Raw genomic sequence first — 21726 nt, 5'->3', positions numbered from 1 at the left:
AGAAACTAGATATCTGGTTGTAACAATTACTTCCTTGGATGGACTGCTGCTGTAAGGCAGCTGGCTAATAAGAAGGGGGAAGCTGCCAAGCCACTGTAGTCTCATCCTAATATCTGACAAGGTAGCCTGAACATACCTGCCCTTCTCAAACTATTACACGCTTAGATTTCTTTATGCTTTTTTTTCCTTTGTTTCTCCCCCCTCTGCCCCAGGCTTCTTCAAGTTTGATTCTTCCTGATGTACAGATTCGTATTTTATCCTTCAAAATGCAAGGTTTCATAACTGTCTGTTCCCCATTACAGAAATAAATTTCAAGACGGTGACCAGTAGTAGCACACTGACCCAGCGTCACCCAAAACAATAAACTCTGAACTCTTCACTGTCTACAATAAACTTGTTTAAAAACTTATCCATGCAAATGCTCAAGTTTTTTCATTCTTTTAAAAACTGAAACTGGAGGTCAGTAGAAAACCTTTTCTTGTTTATTCCTGTGAAGAAGTCTATTAACAGACAGGAACATAAGCTACCTAGTCTGTAAGAAAACATCCAAGAGAATCAGCCACATCTAGAGTTGGCCTCTTCAAAGCTGCTGATAACTCAGAAACTGCCACTTTGAACCATATATCCCAAACCATTTCATACTTGATCAACATTAACTCTCAAACATCAAATCATTTATAGAATTCAGGCCAGGAGTCATTAATCACTTGAGGAATTACAGAAGACCATGGTTTTGCTCAACTTCAGCTACTGTGACATTTGACAGACAGGGCTAACAAAATAAACACATATGGCAACTGGTGATTATTAAATATTTTTGTTACCTTAAAATTATTATAGACTTATCTACTGCATTTCATATAGCTGCCCCCCATTAACTCCCCTTAAAGAACAGCCAAATGCCACACGGGGACCTGCAGTATCTAAAATTTTGAAGACAGCTTATAAGAATATTACTAAGGGCAAAATTTTTAGAATGCATTCTGTGAAGACTCTTCTTCCCTGCTTCCGATTCAAAGCTTTTAATTATGTATTTTCCTTGATGTTCTGCTCCTCCACCACAGTCAAAAGGCAGTCAGTAGATCTGCTACTACAAATGAAATATTCCATCTCACTTGCTGTTGTGACTTTGCTTTTTCATATTCTCTCCTGCATGCTATACTGGATAGAGCAATCTGCTATTTTAAGGTTGTTCATAAATAATTTCTCAACTGTTGTATATTCAAAGAGGGAAAAAAAACCCTGAACATTTTTCTGGGGAGACCTTCTAGCAGTCTTCCAGTACCCAAAGGGGGCCTACAGGAAAGGTGGGGAGAGACACTTTACCAGGGAGTGTTGTGATAGGATGAGGGGTAACAGTTTCAAACTGAAAGAGGGGAGATTTAGATTAGACATTAGGAAGAAGTTCTTTACTGTGAGGGTGGTGAGACAGTGGAAGAGGTTGCCCAGAGAAGCTGTGGCTGCCCCCTCCCTGGCAGTGTTCAAATCCAGGTTGGATGGGGCTTTGAGTAACCTGGTCCGGTGGAAGGCGTCCCTGCCCATGGCAGGGGGGTTGGAACTAGATGATCTTCAAGGTCCCTTCCAACATAAACCATTCTATGATTCTATGATTTTTATTTCACTCACTTTCGCTGATGGTCAGTACTTTTCAAATCTTCAGTTAAACATTAAAAATCATCCAGTTTTCCATAACTTCTACTCATATGCTACTGAAACATTTTATATTTTAATTTGTTACGGAATAAAGTGGAAAGTTTACTTTTTTGAGAAAGTCTTCCTAAAGGACACAAGATTTTATCATCAAAATTTATGCAAGGAAGGTCTGGGGCAATAGACAGAATATTGGGGTTCCAAATCTGAGGTTCCCTTTTAAATGTCTCCATGACAAGCTCAATGATATTTTTAAACATTATTTATGGAACTTGAGATACTGCCTAGCTTAAAAACTTTGGAAGTTTTGACATACGTTTTTCAACTTTTTCAACATTGAAACAGCTGCCAGCTTTGCCAAGTTTAGATTAAGTCCTGACAGTGACAAAAAAATGGGGATAATATTTGATGTTTATAAACAAACCCCACAGAACATGACCACTTTTTGCAGTACATTTTGCCAATGCAGACAGCACAAAGAGCCATTTAACATTTAGGAATATTAGGAAAGAGACTAAATCCCTTCTGACTTCTTCCTTCAATAGGCTGGCAACCAGCCTGGATGTTGGAATCTCTTGTACTATGAATCACAAAAGCAACTGACCACACAAATGAGTTCAAGAGATCAAAAGGCATATTTGGAAAGTGAGCAGCTTTTTCTTACAATCTCCCTTAATAGATTATCAAACACACCCAAACACTGCTTAACAAAACTATAATCTACACAAACAGAGCAAATGTTTACTGTTAAGTGAGAATTAACAATATCCTTAATCTGTAACATATCTTTGCCTAGAATCTTCCCAGACTCTAGGGCAGAAAGGAAATGGCTAGAGCTTCAGGCATTACGCATGTTTCTTCATTAACAGGTTTACAGTGACCACAGGGATAGTAAGGCTTTATAGAACAACTAAAAGACAAAGTTATTGCCTCAGACAAACTGCTATCTACTTTTTGTAGGTATAATGTATTAAGCTACTAATAGCCATTTCATAAGTGATCTAACAGAGGATACACAGTAACTCAGAGAGAGAATGAGGAATAAAACACAAATCTCTACCATGTTTTTGTATTATAATTCAGAGGGTGCCTCAACATTGGTATTTTACTGACATGCAATTGCACAAATCTCTGTCTTGAAGAATTTATGCCTGGAATACAGCAAGATTACTACCAACCTGACTTGTGTACCCTTCTTTACTTAACAGACTACAGAATTAGCCACAAGTCTTTATCAACACTCAGTTTTTATTACTGCACCAACATTTTTATAATTGTGCTTATCATTCCTGACCAATGTTTGCATGTTCTGTTGTCCACACCGTACTGTAACTTAGATTTCTATGTTTTTCTAGTTCTGCAATGTAATGCTACATGAGGTACAAGTCTTCAGGAATTAACTACATTTCTTGTTCTCACGATGTTGTTATGCACAAGTACACTATTTGAAACACCTGAAAGCATTTCACAGTCGTGAGAGTACAGGATTGGTAACGTAAAAAAAAAAAAAAAGAAAAAAAGAAAAAAACCTGAGTGAGAGCCTGTGACAGCACCCTCTCTGATTTTAAGAAATGTTTCCTGCCTAGAGGCAGCTACATACTGAAGGGAATAAGAGTGCTCTGGCTCGCGCGACGAACTACAAATCAGTATCCATGTGTTAAAAAGTAATGATGTATTTGACTTTAGAATAGATGAGAAAAAAATTCAGCATTGCTGGGACGAATATATGTGAAGCAACTTCCTGATGTACTAACCTCTACTTTTTAAGGATTAAAGAATTTTTATAAAAATAGAACTAGTGGACTATTTAACACTGAATACACTTCTTAAAATTAAACTTCATATAACTGCTTCTATGGAAAAGCTGTTAATGAAAGTATATAATTGTTAATTAGCATTTATGCCCTGGTATTGTTCGAAACCAGACAAAACATACATGTAGTTAACTGATAGCTTATAAAAGGGATATGAAGAAGCGATAAAGATAATACCCAGAGCTCATCCTTATGCAGCTGTGACATTGGACTTTCTCACAAAGTTTTCCCTCATGAAAGTAAAAGAAATAGTCAATGCAGGAGCAGAGTGCTGATGCTGAAATTTCAGCTTCACTCAAGAGCGTGGCAAAAGTCAAGGATTTCAGCCTAAAAGATGCCAACAGATGAAAAACGAATCTTCTTCCTCATTACAAGTGTGGAAAGAATGGTATCCTGGCTGGATTTTCAGAATCTGAAAACACTTATTTGCATAAGGATGGGAGATGCCTACTCATAACAAAGATAATGATGGTGGAAAAGTTTAAAGGAACATCTTTTCAGTAAAAAAAGGAGGAGCAATTGTTAATGCCATTTTTCATTTTAAAAGTAATATTTTACTAGCATAAACCTTTTCTTTTTATTATTAATTTCTAACCTAAAGGAAATAATAGAGTATAAAGCTCTCTAGTAAGTTATCTCATGGCAAAGTGATGACAATACGTTTCTCATCATCAACTGATGACAGCAACAAATGTGTACGTTTGTAGGCTCCTTTGAGCTCAGCAAGGACCATGAAGTGTCCCTTCAGTTCAGAGGTATGAAGAACTGCTGAAGTCAAACCTAGCTATACTGCACACAAAAAAGTTCCTAAATGAAGAATGAAACTGAATTAAGTCTGTGGCTCCAGGGGCTGACCCAGATGATCCTGCCAAAAAGAGACAGCTTGCTTCTTTCCAACCCCTCTCCCACCTGTTCATGGTCATGTGAAGTATTCCCTCCTCTACTTCAGCTCTATAAGTTGAGACACCTCTCTGCAATCACTAACAGAGTAGAAAATTGTCTGTGTGTTTCTGCTGGCTCAGGTTTTTTTCTTCTACTTTGGAAGTTCTAGCTTAGGAGGTTTTGACAAACACTGGAGCTGCAATAAAAACAGCATCACGGGCTTGCTTCTGGGAGCTGTGGGAAAATGGGAGAAAGAAGCCAGTTCTCTCCTCTTCAGCAGCAGTGAGCTGCTAGATCAGCTCTCCACATCTTTCCATCATACCCTCTAAATCAGTTGTATTGACTTTCTAGTCTGCAGGCTTGCTCTCAGGCACAATGACCTTAAGTGATGTCCCAAAAATAAGCAAACTGGCATGGCTCAACTGGAAAGAGAATCCTATTAAAAAAACTGAGTCAGTGCTGAGTCAGTAAAGAATCAAAAGATGCAAATGCAAAGTACTGATGCTGGAAGACTTTCAAATGAGACAAAACCCAGATACCTCCTGACTAGTTGTCATCACCAGTGACTCCCTGGGTTCCCTCATAGTAGAAGTTCTGTTAACACCAGCATCCTGATGATTTTCCAGTTTCTGGAAATTTTCAGCCTGTGCTCTGAGAACATTTTCTTTTACTTATCTTTTAAATGATTAATCTGTAGTGTTGCTGTACCCCTAAAAAAAGGGCATCTACTTTTCTTTATCTCTGAACATCAGGGAATTAGTGCACATTTCATTGTACCTGTCATGGGCACATCAATAAAAAGAAAAAGCCTGCACATATAGCCAGTGGTACAGTAGAACAACACAGGTTTTAATCAGCCTATTTACTTTGAAGTGGTGACTATACATTCAGATGACTTCTATAGATCACCACAAATGAATGTCAGTAAATTTCTTTACAGTACCATCTGGTCTTGTGTTCTTCTGCATGTCAGATTCTGTATCGAAAAATATTTTATAAACAGATTACAGAGTTTTTAAAGGCTTTTAACTGGTACCAATTTTCCTAGGGTGTACTATCTCCCTATTACAGAGCCAAGCTCTTTACTATTGTAAGACTATGTCTATCCTCTGGGGAAAATTACAATTAGATGCTCCTGGTGGTTGGTTCGCTTGTAACAATCTTAAGTTTGTGGTCCAGTATTAACTGTCTGGCCCACAGACTTGATGTTTTGCAGGGATATGCTTTTGCAATCTCATTAAAGTTTGTCCCAATTTGATCAAGCTTCAATTTTTTTGAAAATCAGCACTTTATCATTCTGAACAATATGTTGTAGATTTCAGTGGCAAACGATCACTAAATTTTTGCCCTCACTTGAGTGTGCTGTCATCCCTGATCCAAGTGGGCTGGTGCTTCAAAGAACAAGTAAGGATACCATAGTATAATGCTACAATAATCAGAAAGACATTTTTTAATAGCAGTTAGACCCACTGGCTTCAAAGTGACGGTAAAGATGACTATTTCTCCAGCAGCGTAATCACATCTCCCCTCCCCTCTTATCATTCAATGGCAGAAGAAGTAGCCACCTAATTCGCAGGCATGGCTAAAAGCAAACCAAGAGTCTGGGAAAGAACAAGATGGCTACAAAGAATCTGCTGAGAGTAGAGCTTTAAAGGCAGAAAATAAACTATAACAGACCTGGGAAAGGTGAATTCAGTGACAAGAAAGAACAAGAGGGCTGTGAGATACATTATCAGGTGAGGAGGAACACCAAGAACAGAGAAATGGTTGGAAAAAATAGAAGCACCTGGACTAGGACTTGCTGAAGAAGGTGGAGGTTAGATACTGAAGCTATTGGAGCAGTAGAGGACAAAGACACAAGAAACTGATTCTAACAAGAGAACAAAGCCTTAACAACAAACAGTACGAATAGTGAGTAGAGACTGATGGGAAAGATGGGTCAGACAACAACCTGGGACAGGGAACCTGGGACTAGTTGGCCAAGTAAATTTGGTGGCACCAGGGACAATAACAGAACTTAGACTAGTAGGGAGGATAAGATTAGGACTAGACCCATTGCAATAGAGTGCCCTTCACCACTGCAATCTGCAGGTGCTACAGCACACAAGTTGCAAATAATCACCCTTGGCAAACAAAGTATTTATGAAGGGCTAGGTGGTGACAGGATGGACAAGAAGTTATACTCCCTTAGGTGAGCACCGATTCACACTGGGGGTGCTGGGAAGCAAAATCCTTCCTACCTTCCAGTCACACATATGCATAAGGTGCAGAAGCTTGTCTGTCACAGCACTCCCAGTTAATATACAGAAAGGCTTGAAGAAAGAAATGTTTCCTGGGTCTTGATTCCTTCTCACTCCACATTATGGAGATATATCCCAGAAGAATGTATTGGAATACCATGAAGAATCCATTTCAGAGCTCCTCTTAGCACAAGGATCATTTCACACTGTCTGTATCTTCTGTTTGGTCAAAAGCTGGGAAAGCCCTGATGCCTTTCAGGCCAGCCAATCCACAGCTGTAGGCAGTCTGATCTGTGAGGTCTTAGATGGGGGAGGTCTGCATAGGAGGCTACATAAAGCAGAAACTTCTACGGTAACACTGGCATAGTTCCCTCACCCACAATAGGCAGTTCCTGGTATCTTCAGAAAAGAAAAAACAAACAAACAAACCCACAGAAATCAACTTCACCTTGAAACGGTACTTATGGCTATTCCTTTATTTTAACTTGTACATTTTTCTTCGGGCTTTTAGCATTTAACCTACAGAGTCTTATAGCATATAAGTAAATATATGTTTATGACTTATGAATCATGACATTTAATTTTCTTCATCAACATTATTAAGTGTTTGTTTATAATAATGGACCATAGCTTATCTCACTCTAGACAAATTTCATATTACAGAATGATTGCTCAGCTTGGGAAGGTGTATTTATTTGCATTTAATTCTCTTTTGAAGCAGTGAAATTCTGCCACCCTCTGGACAACAACTAAACTAAGACATATACAAAAGCAAAAAATCCTCCCACTGCTGATAAACATTCATTGCTTTTTAAGCACATTTTAGAATTAATTACTAGGCTGAATGAGAAATAGCAATTATTGTTAAACTACAGACAAAACAATTACTTTAAGTACTGAACAGCCTTCTTACTAAGAGTATCTAATCAAACAGCAAACTTTAAAGCGTTCCGTTCTTAACCTTTTCTAGTAGTCACTTCATTGTTCACAGTTGTATTTTTAAAGATCTGCTACCAAAATATGATATCATTTTTGATCATGCCAATATATATTTCCACAAAACACAACATTCTGGAATCATTAGCATCTCTGTGACTGAGCCAAAAGTGAATACATATAGAACAGAGTGCAGTGGGAGAAAAAAAAGGCTAAGGAGAAGGTTGCATTATGGCTGATCAAATTAGCTTTAAAGAGTGTCAATGGAAAATTTTATTATTTATTATTGCTAATAATATTGCTAGTCAATGCATTAATATGATCATTTGAAACAGTATGTTTCAAATGTCTGTGCATTTGAAGTTTCAACTTGTGCTTCTAGGATTAGTGTGGGGAAGGAGGGCTGCAGCATAAATGTTGAACAGTACCTTGTTTTGGCTATGGAACCTAGCTGCTGCTGTTCTTGGATGAGCTCAGCCAGCTGTTTTTGCAGAGACATATCTTTACCATGTACTTGTCTAATAAACGGATGCTCCAAAAGATGGGTGACTGAAGGACGCTTTTCAAAATCCTTGATAAGACACCTGTGACAAAGAAACAGCAGTCTCAGACAATGATGTTATTTCATTACAGCATGATTTGAGTCAGCTTACTGTGTGGCTGTTATTGTACAGTAGTTTCTTTTTCCCAAATTTGAGCTCCTCAGTATGCAACAAGACTCTTCCTCCACATTGAAATAAATCTGGCATAAAATACTTAATTAACTGAATTCACCCTACAAGTATACTGGTATAAAGGCTATGAATTTGAGCTTATTTAATCTCTCTTTTTAACTGCAACTAGCTTACTATGAAAAAAAGGCATAGTCTCTTGTAAGGTAACATATATTGAACATAACCTAAGATTAATAGACCATATTTCATTCACTTTCATTTTCTACCTATTCTCCAATGAGAGTTTGACTAAGAACTATGGGATATAACCTATCAAAAACCACAAGTGAAACCTCTGATACAACACTAGTCAGAACAATTTTATATAGAGCTTTGTTCTGTTTTTAAAATTAATGTTTCAGGTAGATCTTACATAATGCAATGATAAGTGTTAGCATAAGAATCATAGAAAATTCTGCAAACCTATGTAATTCAGACCGGATGAGAAATTAATGGGTCAGAATTAAATGCTAGTCAGGGTACCAAAGTTCAGTCTGTGATAGGAACAGGTGATCTAGTAATGAGTAAAGAGATACATCATATTAAATTAGCATAAAATAAAGTATCATGCTAATTTATATAATCGATATTTAAAATTGAGGAAGCCATCATTAAAGCTGAATTCTTTTCTGTACAATAAAGCTGAAATAATACAGTCCAAACAGAAGAATGATCTAACAGGATTAGACTGCTTTAAAGTACCCTCTAATTCTTTATATTAAAGTATTCTGTTTATCTTCTTGCTCAAATAATAATATTGACATTATTTGAGAATGTGAAAAGGAAGTGCTGCAATTCAGTATGTATCTCCCTTCTAGCAGCTATCATTTCAGTGAATTACAGCCCAAGATGAGTTTACCCGACAAGATGCATTCGCATTACATACTTCACAATTACATCTCATATTTGCTGATAATGATACACCTAAAGTACTTCCTTAGCAGGGCCAAATATCACAAATAAAGATAATATTTTTAGCCAAAAGTGAAACTTTAATACCTTTTAGAATAATTTATATGCTAGCAGTATCAATAACAATTTGCAAAATTTAAACTACATCTAAAAAAAAAAATCATATACATTAACTGATTTCAAATACTACCAAACACATTAGCAAATCGTTAAAGTTTAGCCTCACCTCAAACACTCTACAGAAGTCTAAAGTCTGGTCTTAAAATGATCCTGGAATATCTTTGAACATAACTTTAGTACTTTAGGTTCCTGAAAACCATTTTCCCAACCTCTTCTTGGTACATCTAGTCCAGAAAAGACAGTCTGTAAAATGTACTACCAGTTTTATAACTATTTTGGTGAATTTTGCTATAGGCTAGAACTGTAGCCTCCTGACAGAAAGACTAAAGTAACAGAACCTGCTTTATCTCCATCCCTCTGACTGCAAGGCTATAAATCCCAGTCCTCCCCCCCCATGAAGAGATCCATCATTAGCCTTCAACATCTTCTGACAACACCCCCCCCCCCCACTTTTCCTTTTGTGATCCATGGTTTTTGAAAGTCAATACTCCCACACAGACAATACGGTCTGTGCCAATCCTGGTTAAATTTATATGTTTCCTGAGAAAGAGGAAAAAAGCACTTGAAAAGAAAGATAACATTAATCAAGAAGGCAGAGGAAAAAAAAACCCCAAAACCAACAAAAACGCTATGCAGTATACAAAGTCACTGATTGATGGCAAGTATCTGAAGTGGAGATTTCAGTCTGAAAAGCTCATACGCTCATGTTACTTTTACCATTCTAACAATAATTATAAATTTATAGTATTTATGTTATACTGTTAATATATTTTCTTGTTAAATTTGATTATATCCGGAATTTTTCAGTAATATAACTGAATACAAGTTAAGTTATGTCATAGAATCATAGAACAGTTTGGGTTGGAAGAGCCCTCTAAAGGCCATCTGGTCCAACCCCCTGCAGTGAGCAGGGACGTCTTCAACAAGATCAGGTTGCTCAGAGCCCCGTCCAGCCTGACTTTGAATGTTTCCAGGGATGGGGCTTCTACCACCTCTCCGGGCAGCCTGTGCCAGTGTTTCACCATCCTCATTGTAAAAAAGTCTTCCTGTATCTACTCTGAATCTACCCTCTTTTAGTTTAAAACCATTACTCCTTGTCGTATGGCAACAGGCCCTAATGTCATGGCAGTTATTTTTACATAATAGGAACATTAGAGTTTAAATGGATTCTCTTCAAGAAATCACAGAGACATAGACAGAATATCTTGTGTTTGCCAGAAGTCTGAAGAACATACAAATCTTTTACCTGGCAGTATGCAGTTATTAATATGAATTCTACTCTGAGCTCTGGAACAACACACCTCCAAAGACACTCTACGGACAAGATCCAGAAGCTGCAAGGGAAATTTTTCCATATAGAGAGCCACTAGGTGAAACATCCAAATGTCCAGGATGCTGCATTCATTAAAGAAGCCCAACAAGAAGAGACGGAAGGAAAACACTTTGGGGAAAAAAGTTCTTATCTTCTTCGTTATGTTCCTGAAATGCTAGCTGTTTAGGTTTGGCAGGTGTTTCAATAAGCATAGGTAAGTCCTGTCAGGGAAGGCAGTCCTGAAGACTGCCTTAGGATTACCTTTGTTTCTGTTGCATACTCCTGCCAATCCCCCACTGACTATTCACTCTGAATGTATGCTACTCTTCTGCTTTGCAACTATCACAGTTTATATATTGTTTTATCTACCTGCAGCCTTCATTCTCTGGTAGCACGATATTTTTGCAACCTGTAGTCACTTAGGATTTCACTTGAAACACAAGTAAAACTTCATGAATTCATAACATGACCAAGCTAATGCCACAAGACATGTTGACATGATTCTGTGATCAAAGTCTCTGTTCCAGGCTCAGATAGAGCACACCTACTATTGTGCCAAGTTTGTGCCTGTATCGGAAGAACAGAGCCCTTTCAGATGGTTAGTGAGATGCCACAGCAAAGCAGAGAGCTAGTAACTAACAGCCATGCAAGGGTGAGAGCTGCTTAAATTCACATCTGTAACTTTTTGTGTGAGTACTTCTACTCTAGTTCAGGAAAGGGACTGCCAGGAGAATGTATGTCTCCACTGAAGTTGGCTTAATCCCTCAAGTTAAACGGCAAGTTCCTAGCACATTAGGAACACAGCAGCAGAGAGACCAGGTAGGCCATAGGGAAGTGTGTATGGCATATACACTCTCCTTTTGCCCTGAAACAGAAGTGTTGACACAGTCACTTCTAGAAATTACTCCTTATTATGCTTCAAGTGCCAGTAACCGGCTTGCAGCTTAGTCACAGTAGGTACTGCAGGCTCAGTTTGTACTCTGATATTCAGTGCCAATTTGGTGTATCACCAGGAGTGCACGATGGAGTACTGTCGTGTGACACTGAAAATACAGTCCATGTGTTTCTCCTCTTGGTGCATATTCCTTTGTCCTAATTCCACTCTATGTAGACAAGACCTATTAATAGTCTGAGGTATATTTACATGCTCTGCTTCTACACACTGTTATTTCAACTGTGTTGCTTTTAGTGCCACTCTGAATGTGTGCTGCTGCTGCTCTTCTTAGTCAACACTACCTGTAAAATAACAATTCTTGGGCCACCACCTATGTGCTAGTGAAAAGTGATACATCAGACTGTCAGTGTCACTGCAGATGTTCAGTAAGGTATCATCTCCTACACTGAAAGCAGTATTGACACTACACAGCTCTTCAGAACAAAACAATTTAATATAGAACACCAGCTCTCATGATGCTAAAGCCCGCATGAAGGTGAGCGTTATCACAGTGTTTTGTATTGACCTGCACCATGAAATAGAACTATAATGTGTGAAAAAGTTCATCATATGGGTGCCTGAATCCAAACTTGACGGTATGTTCAGTCAGGAGATGTATTCCATGTAAATGCCAGAAAAAAAGAAATCAAGAATACACAAAAATCCAGCAATATTAACATTTGAAAGAGGAAGAGTACAGTAAGAAATAATGTCAATTCACAGAAATTATTCAATGCAGCCAACAGAAATCAGTGTATGCGATGTGCAAGTAAAAAACAATATTAAGAAGTCATACCACTGAAGGATTTGCTTCTGAGGAAAGGAGAAAACTGAAGTATCTTGGAGTGCTCATCTAAGCATTCGTTTAAGACCAATTTGGACCGTTAGCTTAAGCACTGTCAAACATCAACCATGCTGCAATTACATATAAAACCAACAAATGTGCTGTACCTGCAAATTAAGTCAATTTGTTTGGCCTGTAGAAATTATAAAAAAAAAAAAAGTGGTGAGACTGCCTTCCATTGAGCAAATTGAGAAGTAGATCTGCCACGCAATGGTTTTCATGTAAGGTATGACGAAAATATGATCATATTTGGTCTGCTATTTTTTGGATCTAAAATAATGGGAAGGCTAAGTAAGTAGAGACTGAAAAGGAAACAAATATTGTACATGTTTGCCTTGATGGAAGGCAATCCATTACCTAATTTGAAATTCTAGTATCTTCCATCACGCTTTCTTAGCTGAAAATTAATTCTCAGAATTCATTAGTGTCACTACATTAAACATAGGTCGCAGCCATTTGCTGCAATCTCACAGCCAGGCTCCTAAGCACCATTTCCATTCTGCCACAATTACAGGCAAAGATGAAGCATTTATTAGCAGGGGATAAAAGCAGACTCCCATACACACAGGACCGTCTGAGACAGTCTCTAAAAATTCACTGGCTGCTTGCACTTGGACGATAACATTGTTGGAATTGCTATGTCTCAACAATGTAAACTGCCATTTTGCAAGCAGCAAATCAGATGACTGAAAAGCAGAGATATTTATCAGCATTTGTGAGGTAATATTTACTAATGAATAAATGGAAAGAAATAGATTTCATAAGAACTGCGATGGTGGTCTAAATCTCCTGTGTGTTCAAAAATAGAAAACAACTACTAACGTCATTCACTACTGCAGCCTAACCTAAGTAGAGAGAGCAGCAGCAGTTATTTCTTTCAGAAACTCTCTTTCATGAGATCTATTATGATCTATTTGGCCACAAGTACTTCCTTTAAAAATAAACCAAGGAACTCCAACTCTTATAGCTTAGTTACATTATGATTTATCTCCAGTATTTTGTTTTCTTCAATTATTACATTTTGTGAATGCTACATTTTCTGATGATTTCTCATCTGCTGGCAGTGGTTTGCTGGAACTTATTTTGTCTCATAAACCAAATATCCAACCAGACATCTAGTCACTGTTTATAATCTACCTGCGCAGAAAATGCATAGGTTATTATTTGGAAGAAATTATGACCATATATCAGACTCTGCATTAGACCTGGGGAATCCACACCACAGCCTCTGGGCAAGAGAGATATAACGTCTCCAATCCGCGCAACAAATGGTTAGATAAAGTCCTCACCACCATTCCTCTGGTCCCTACCTCTCTGCCTCTCCCTGGTCCAACAGGGTGCTCTCCCCATCATCTGCTCTTTGCATAGCTCTACACCACTCTCCCCTGCCCTTCAAATACTTCACTGCTTGCACAAGTACCTGTTGCCTAGCAGTGAGGAATCTTTCCAGGACTCTCCTACCAGAAGAGCCTTCCAGGGCCTTGAACTGGACTTCAGGTCATCCTGAGGTGCTGAGATCCTCTCATCTCAGTCTCAGAAAAAACAGTTACCAGGTTGCCCCCAAAGGTAGACATGGTTCAGCTGGGGATCTAGAATGGAAATTTCCCAGAGGGAGAGGAGAAAGAGTAAGGTCATATTCTCTTGATCCTCTCCCTGAGCAGGGAGAAGGAGGTCTCTAGGTTCTGAATTTTTTTTTTTTTCTTCCCCATACTTTCCCACCTACTTCCATCAGAAGTTTGTTTCATGGTGGAAGATTAACGAAATCAAGAACATGACCCCAGCTGGGTTGACCTCTCTGCTTAGAAAACGGAAGGACAGACACTGACAAGCAAGATCATCTAGGCCAGGTACATTAGGTCAGGAACTTTCCAGTCAAGGAAGGAAAAATAACAATCTCTGAGTTTGCTTTAAACTGGTTAAAATGCTCTGTTCTTATCTGTCACTCTTACTCTTTCTCCTACCTCTGTACCACCCATAGCTGTGGCAGACACTGGTCAGTCACATGCAGCAGAGATGGAGAAGAGAAGACATTTCATGAAGCACACTTGTAATAATGATGCAGGGATGTGCCTGCTTCCCTGAAGCCTCCCTTCTTCTCATTCGCAGGCCTGCCCATCCCCCACTGCTGCAGGTCACTTGTTTGCAAAAATGAACTAAAAAACTGTGACAGCTTTGCCAACAGCATTTCAGTCCTAATTCAACAGGACATATAAGATACAAATAACCTTATCTTCAGAACTATATATAGTTGCCCCTTTGGAAAAAGCAAACACCAAGCACTAAGGGTCTGTATATAGGATACATCTCCTGTCTTGAACCAGCATCCCATGATAAATAACAAGGATTCTACTGTTCCTTCTGCTGCAATCAGATATCAGGATGAAAGATTGAATTTATGACAAAGTACTCAATCATCACATGCATAATATAAATTCTAATGGTCAGAACACATTTATATCTTTATTGATCTGCCTTTTGCTAGCAAATGCTGCAAATTACTAATCTTCACTAACAATGAGAGAAATACTCTTGACACTGAAATGTCACCAGCACCTGTTTTCTTAATAAATCTTTCAGTTTAATTTTTAACATCAAGCACCACATAGTGTAATTTAGAGCACACATTTGAAACCTAACAAAGCTTCACACAGAAATTGTAAAATTAGGTGTAGTAAATAGCTTGACCCCTTCTAAAGCTTCAAAAACTACAACAGGTTTCCTAGGCTCCTTTGGGCTGAGTAGACACAACTTATTCTGGCTCATACATATGGTTTAGAGAACAAACAATGGAAATTCTATGGAGTGGCACCTCTTGCAGGTCTTAAAACGGGGCAGGCTTAACTCGTGTTGAAACCCTTAGAATTTTACCAAAGACAACAGATATTCAGTCGGAACAATTCTAGGGAGCATCTCAAAACCACCAAATACATTTATTTATTGTATGATGAAACTGGGGGAGGTTCTAGCCTTTTATCAGGAATGGGTCTGCTCTGCTTCTTTGGCCTGTCCTTGAAGACCCAGGAACACAAAGAGCCTTCAGAACCTTTTACAACTGAAGCTTTTTATTAGAAACAGTATGTTTTGCATTTGTACCAAACATTCTTCCTTAGGTATCCATCCCCCTTTGATACTACAGCATGCAGCTGATCTGAGGCAGCTGGAGCACAGAGAAGGTAGAAGATAAGGAAAGCATACTCTGATACTGACAGTTTATTTCTTTTACATCTTAATGTCCTAGCTGGAAAGGCAGCTAAGGACAAAGATTTTTTTCTCTCCTTTGGTGTTTAGTGCATTCTTTCCTATCCTCCAGTAAATAAGCACTGCCATTGAAAAGACAACTGTAGATCCACTACGCCATAATCACAGAGCAACTGGGTAAAGTTTCTCATTTGTGTACCATCAAGCTGGCTGCCTGAAGCCCTCTGCTGTGAAACTCCAAATCCAGCCATGCTAGGACATCTTCATTTGAACCAATTCCTGGAGCTTCCCTTAATCTAAAAGTAGGCTGCACTGCTTCATTCCCAGCTCTCTATTGAGTGACTTTGAGCAAGACGCCCTTTGTCTCAGTTTCTTTAGTTGTAAAAGAAGGCACTGAACTCCTGTCTCCATTCTACAAGTACAGATGACTTAAAAATCTATTGACAGGAATAAGGCATTATTATTCTACTGTTGCTTCGTCAGTCCAATTCAAAGGTACTATTATCAGGCAGAAATGGTGGATTATTATTTGGGTTATATTTTTTGTAACTTCAATTTTACTGCTTTTCTATTTGCCTACTTCTGCCTTTTATATCATCAAAAATGGATTCCAAACAAACCTGGATGATCTCGAACACATCCTTTACTTGAGAACTAGAATAATTTAGCTGGAAGGAGTAAGTCCACCCCTAAAAACAAACTACTACAAGATCAGCACAGACATATTTCACTTTTCTTCACTCCTGTCATCTTCCTTCCTTCCCACCCCGTGCGTCAGTGTCATGTCTACCACGTCTGTCTTACTGTCCTCAGTCTTCTGCTATGCTCAGTCTTTACTCTTACCAAATATTGTGGAAGTCAAAACCATTTAGTAAGACGTGGTAACAACCTGCCTTAATATTTGCTTTCAAGTAAAGCAGAGAGATGGCAAGCATTAGCTAATACAAAAGGCTTTCCTTCCAGTAAATGGTAATAATGTTAGAGCTCCAGAAGCATCTAAGCTTTGACTTAAGCTTAAAAAGCATCCCAGTGAAAGAGCAATAGGCAGAGACTACTTGAGAAACTGAAATACTGGCATTTAATGACAATAGGAGCTTGAAGAAGGGAATAAGGAAACTTTGTCTCATCAGACAATTACTTTACATGCTCTCTCGATTCTATAATCTTCTATGCATCATACTATTCCTAGAATTGCTAAATAGACTTGTCACTTCCCCATGGACGTATATCTTTCTCAATATGTTGTAACTACTATTAGTGTTTACAATTGGGAATAGCAAGCCAATAAACCCACAAACCATGGGAACCAAGGGAAGAATGAATGTTTATCATTTATGGTAAGGAACTCAACAGTATGCTTTACTGAGTGAAAGTTCTTGATACTACGACATTTGTAAAAATCTAGCACGATTCTTTACAGGGTCAGGACTTCAGACCTACATGGGTGTTTCTTATTTTTACCTAAGAACAAGTTTTTTACTGCCACTGCTCATTAGAAGGCTGAAGATAACCGCATCCATCATATATGCCCATTCATCTGCATCAAAACATCTCATGCCATACTCAAAAGTGGTGGACAACTTTTGTCAGGTATTTGATATGAGACACTACAATTTAGTATTTCAAGTTCATCTGTAGACAGATTCTCAGAGTCTACATCAATGAATAAAATGTGAAAACTTACAGAGTTGGTGGTAACCTTACACATCACAATCTGTATCTTTCTGACATTTGCAAACCTCTTTGTCTTCTTAGACACTGTGAAATTAATGAGTTATGTCAAACACATATCATGTTCTCAGTGACAGAAACAATAAAATATTCTTTATGTAATATGAACAGAATGTCACTAAATGATTGCTTAGATTGTGAAAAAATTTGATCTGCATTCAGAGAAAAATCTAAATGGAGCACATAAAACCTATATAATCTAGATGATCTATTAATTGAATAACTCTGAATGTAGACTCATCAATATGAAATTCAGCTTGTGAGGCTGGGTTTAAATTGAGTACAAAAAACTGAGTTTATCAAGACTAAAAATTATATTTGTACTGTATTTGCAACGTAATTGCTAAAATAAAAGTTACATTCTGACGACAAATGCGACCCTAAATCCTCTAATTTCACATTTTTACTTTAGTACTTCCTGAATTTCTTAATTCTTTAATTCCCTCCAGCTCAAGAATGACTAATTAATTCGAAGAACCATAATAGCTAATCATTGGTTAAACAAATTTAAAAGGAGAATGTCTGTCCCTGGAGATACCATTGCTCATTTTAATTAAAATTACCATTTTGTGATGTAATGTAAATAAAGGTTATTGTATCCTTCTGCTTCAAGAACTTATTAACTCTTCTATCTACCCCTAGAGATCAGTCAAAGTTTAAACTGCCAAGAAAATTATTTGTGGCTTGTGAGATAATACTAGTGAATCGGGGGTTTTAATTCATTTTAACACATAGCCTGTATTATTTTATGAATGAATTCTGAAGCACTGTATGTCTAAAATGGTGGTGGACACAAACTGTTACCTTGTGAGAATAACGTCATCTGTGCTGTAGCTATCAAAAAAAAAAAAAGGTCATAAACATTAATGGGCAACGAATCGAGTGAAGTCTTCAAAACTGGTATTTTATTTCAACATAGAAATAAACATAGATAAATGTATATTATTTTTAGGAGCCAATCCTCCAACAACTGATGTGGTTGCTTATGTGGCCCAATAGGAATGATAAACCCTATTAATATGTAGAGAAAATAAACAGATAATTATTTCTTTCTCACATTATGAGCGGAGCAGCCAAGTTCTTCATGGGCAATTACAGTATTACAGATAAATAGGCATACATAGTCTTACTGACCTTTTGAAAGTATATATGTGCTGCATGTACCTCAGTAGATATCAAATACAAAATCAGGCTGCTGCCAGAGGTTACACAGCTGAAATTGTGTCTTGTCTGTATTTTTTTAAAACAAAGTATCTACGAAGTCGGCTATTATATTAGCTATCTCATTGTAAAAATCCTTATGAGGACAACACATTACAGTCTTCATCTCAAGACAAGGTCAACAATGCTGGGAATAGAAACGTAAATTCACCAAGCTAAGAACTATCTTGACCCTCTCTCCAATCAGATTTTGTAAATAATGCATGACTCTAAAATGCTGCTGCAAAACCATATCTCTTGGGGCAGTAGAATCATAGTTAAAAATACAGACTTCATTTCTGAAAAATATATGATTACTATTTTAACAGTTTACAGTTACCTACAAAAGTAAATTGAAACTTCCAGCTCAAGCATGTTGTAAATCACTGTAATACATGGCAGAACACTTATAACAAAAACAACACTTTATAAAAGACAGCAGCATTTCAAGTAATGAGAATATGGGGCGAAAAAAGCTACAATGACCAGGTTTGGCAATCTTGGCACAAACAAAATTACTATGTAAACAGAACTGAAGTCAAAAGCACGATTTGCCAAAGCTGCATGCTTGTTTTTTGTCAGTACACAGGTCTGGCCCACAATTTGAACCAGATAAGCTTGTTATGCAAATAATGTTAGCCATCAGGAAGGAGGCAGATAACGACATTATTCGAAAGCTAACCACTCATCACAAGGGTGACAGAAACATCAGGCAAGGTCCTAACATATGGATAAAAGGCAGTATGGAATTTATACAATCACTGCTTTTAATTTATCATAACGAAGCTGTCACAAGGTGGGCATCAACAAATGCATAACTAACACATACAAATGAGCCAATTATCAGTAATGGCTAAAAGGTTTGCAGTTTTATGATCCAATGTTTCATTATTTAATTTTTTCTAGAAAATCCACTAATGTAAATCCAAGCCTCCGTAAAAACGTCTTGTAACCTCAGCATCATAACAACTTTACCAACACATGCCTGTGAATGAAGCAATGTCACAGAGAATTCCATTTCAGTGTTCTCTTAAAGGTGGCTATAAAACCAATATATTTATTACAATTGTTGCATTTCTCCATGTTAAAAGACTGCATATGAGCACACTTCCTTACCCCATTGTGTGTAACTACTGTAAAAATGCAAAGCAAGATTTGAGAACCTGCAGATGTTGTTGGTGAGAGGAAGCAGTTAAGCAAAAGTAATTAAAAAATCAATGTGATTAAAAATATGCAATTTGAAGATATCAAAATCCCAAAGGACAAGGTTTAAAACATATATAGCCATATAGCACAGCCATAAAGTACTAACATCTGACTTCTTTTATGAACAGTGCATGCTGAACTAAAGGACTGATAAACGTTAAGAAAGGTTAAGCTTAGTCTTTTGTATTGTTCTCAAGCTCAGCAGGGACTTCTAAAAAGGAAGATACCATGAAAGAAAAATCTGTATAACAATGCTGAATGTTAATGCACAATGTTCCTGAGAAAGGAATGTAATCTTTCTTTCCAGGTGCACTGACTCTCTAAAACACAAGTGGAATATAACCCACTAGTGCTACAGTCCCCTAAAATATAGGCTACAGTCCATAGATACTGTAAAAATAATGTTTCTCTATAATACAGTGGAAATCATCCACCATCCAGTGACTTTCATAATTAAACACTGATTCTGCCATAGATCACAGTGTACACTGTTGGGCAAACAAGGACATGCATTACAGAAAAACAGAACTTGGGTCAATCTGCTCTAAAGGAATGTACTTTACTACCTACACTGGAAGAGATTCTGAGTTACATAATGACAGTGATGGTCTTCCTCTGTAGGCCAGCCATTACAGTGTACCTCACCTTCCTGCCTGATTAACGATCAGCATAATAAATAAGAATATTTTTCATGGATTATTAATAAAATTTGCATGAATCTAATTTTAACTTCTCCTAAAATGGGAAGACACTACTACCCAACTGACTGAAAAAGGTGTCAGGAAGGGATATTAGACTCCTCCACAAGTAACTAGATACATTAAGGAATAGAACAGATTAAAAATGCAGACGTGAGTATTTTCAAACCTATCTTGAAAAGCCAATACTGAGGAGTGATGTTCAAAGTACCTGGTTATTTGATTAGCGTAAACTCCCCAAGGGTTTGATAATATTATTCCCCATGTTACACTGTTTAGGCTGTGATAGGTCACAATGAAATCCTGAAGAACCCTAAAAATCACAAAAGTTGCTGTAAGATTTTTGAATACAACGCTAGCAACTACTAAATTGGGATTTCTTAGTTTAACTGTAAAAAGAAAAAAGTAAAGCAAAAGCACATTTTAGTGCAGAGGCAGCCACATCCAGAAAGCTGGTATCATCTAGGTAACACACTACACTCTTGGTACAACTGGTGCTCAGTTACATGTATTGTACTGAATATTAGTAAAGTGGAACAAGGCAACTTTTGTGTTTTTCAAAATTCTTATTTTAAATTGACCAGCAGTCATTTTCACTAGCCCTTTTTTTCTTCTGGACACAAAATTTCACTGCAAAACCATCACGGAAATCAGGTATATTTATAAACTTGTCCCAGGTCCATTAAAGTCAAGAAGCAAATCAGCTAAGGAGTTCAGAGAAGCTGTGAAGGAAATTACATGAGAAGATCAAACTGTGCTGTAGATCTTTCAAAAAGTGAAGCATGGTCTAGAGTCTATGAAAAGAAAACTGAAGTTAAAAAAGTGCAAAAGCAACAACTCCATAAACAAATTCATTTTCAGATTGACCCATGTAGGCCTTGCTGAATAAACTGTTCTTAAAAGAAAATAAAACTCACTGTGAAATAAAATGGTTGAATCCTCTGCACCATTTTTCAGGATGTAGCAAAGTAGGAGGAGGATTTCTGAAAAAAAAAAAAAAAAAAGAAAGTTTTGAGGTTTAAAATGTTAATGTTTACTGGAATTATCTCACAGATATTCAACAAAGATGATACTGGTTCCACTAGGGAGAAAATGATGATCACGAAAGGAATGCTCAAATTGTCTATGTGTCCCTTTCAGATGCCTGTTGGGTTTTTCTTGCTGCTGCTTATTCACTGACAGTTCTGTTTTCATGCCCTTCTCCTTTTATGTCAATACCTTTGAAGTCAGTAGTCAGTATAGCCCAGAGTGTGCTTCCCAACATTTCCCTTTCAATTCAGCCTGACTCAGGAAGGATCACCTGAAACTGGAATATTACCTTTGCCACCACAACACT

General features: G+C 37.5%; 1 protein-coding gene across 1 annotated transcript in view; it reads right to left on the bottom strand.

The window, feature by feature from the left end:
• The window catches only part of MYO3B (myosin IIIB), a 218796-nt gene that overhangs the window by 111646 nt on the left and 85424 nt on the right, over positions 1–21726 (bottom strand). Inside the window, exons 8-9 of the mRNA XM_086465966.1 lie at positions 21308–21373; positions 7951–8106 (exon numbers count right to left, since the gene is read on the bottom strand). Of these exons, the coding sequence (XP_086322092.1) occupies positions 7951–8106; positions 21308–21373 (222 nt within the window). The remainder of the gene's footprint in view (positions 1–7950; positions 8107–21307; positions 21374–21726) is intronic.

Source organism: Leptosomus discolor, chromosome 5 (genome assembly GCF_034619465.1).
Source record: "Leptosomus discolor isolate bLepDis1 chromosome 5, bLepDis1.hap2, whole genome shotgun sequence".
NCBI lineage: Eukaryota > Metazoa > Chordata > Aves > Leptosomiformes > Leptosomidae > Leptosomus > Leptosomus discolor.
The sequence above is the reverse complement of the archived record's forward strand: the minus strand, read 5'-3'. Positions and strand labels throughout refer to the sequence as shown.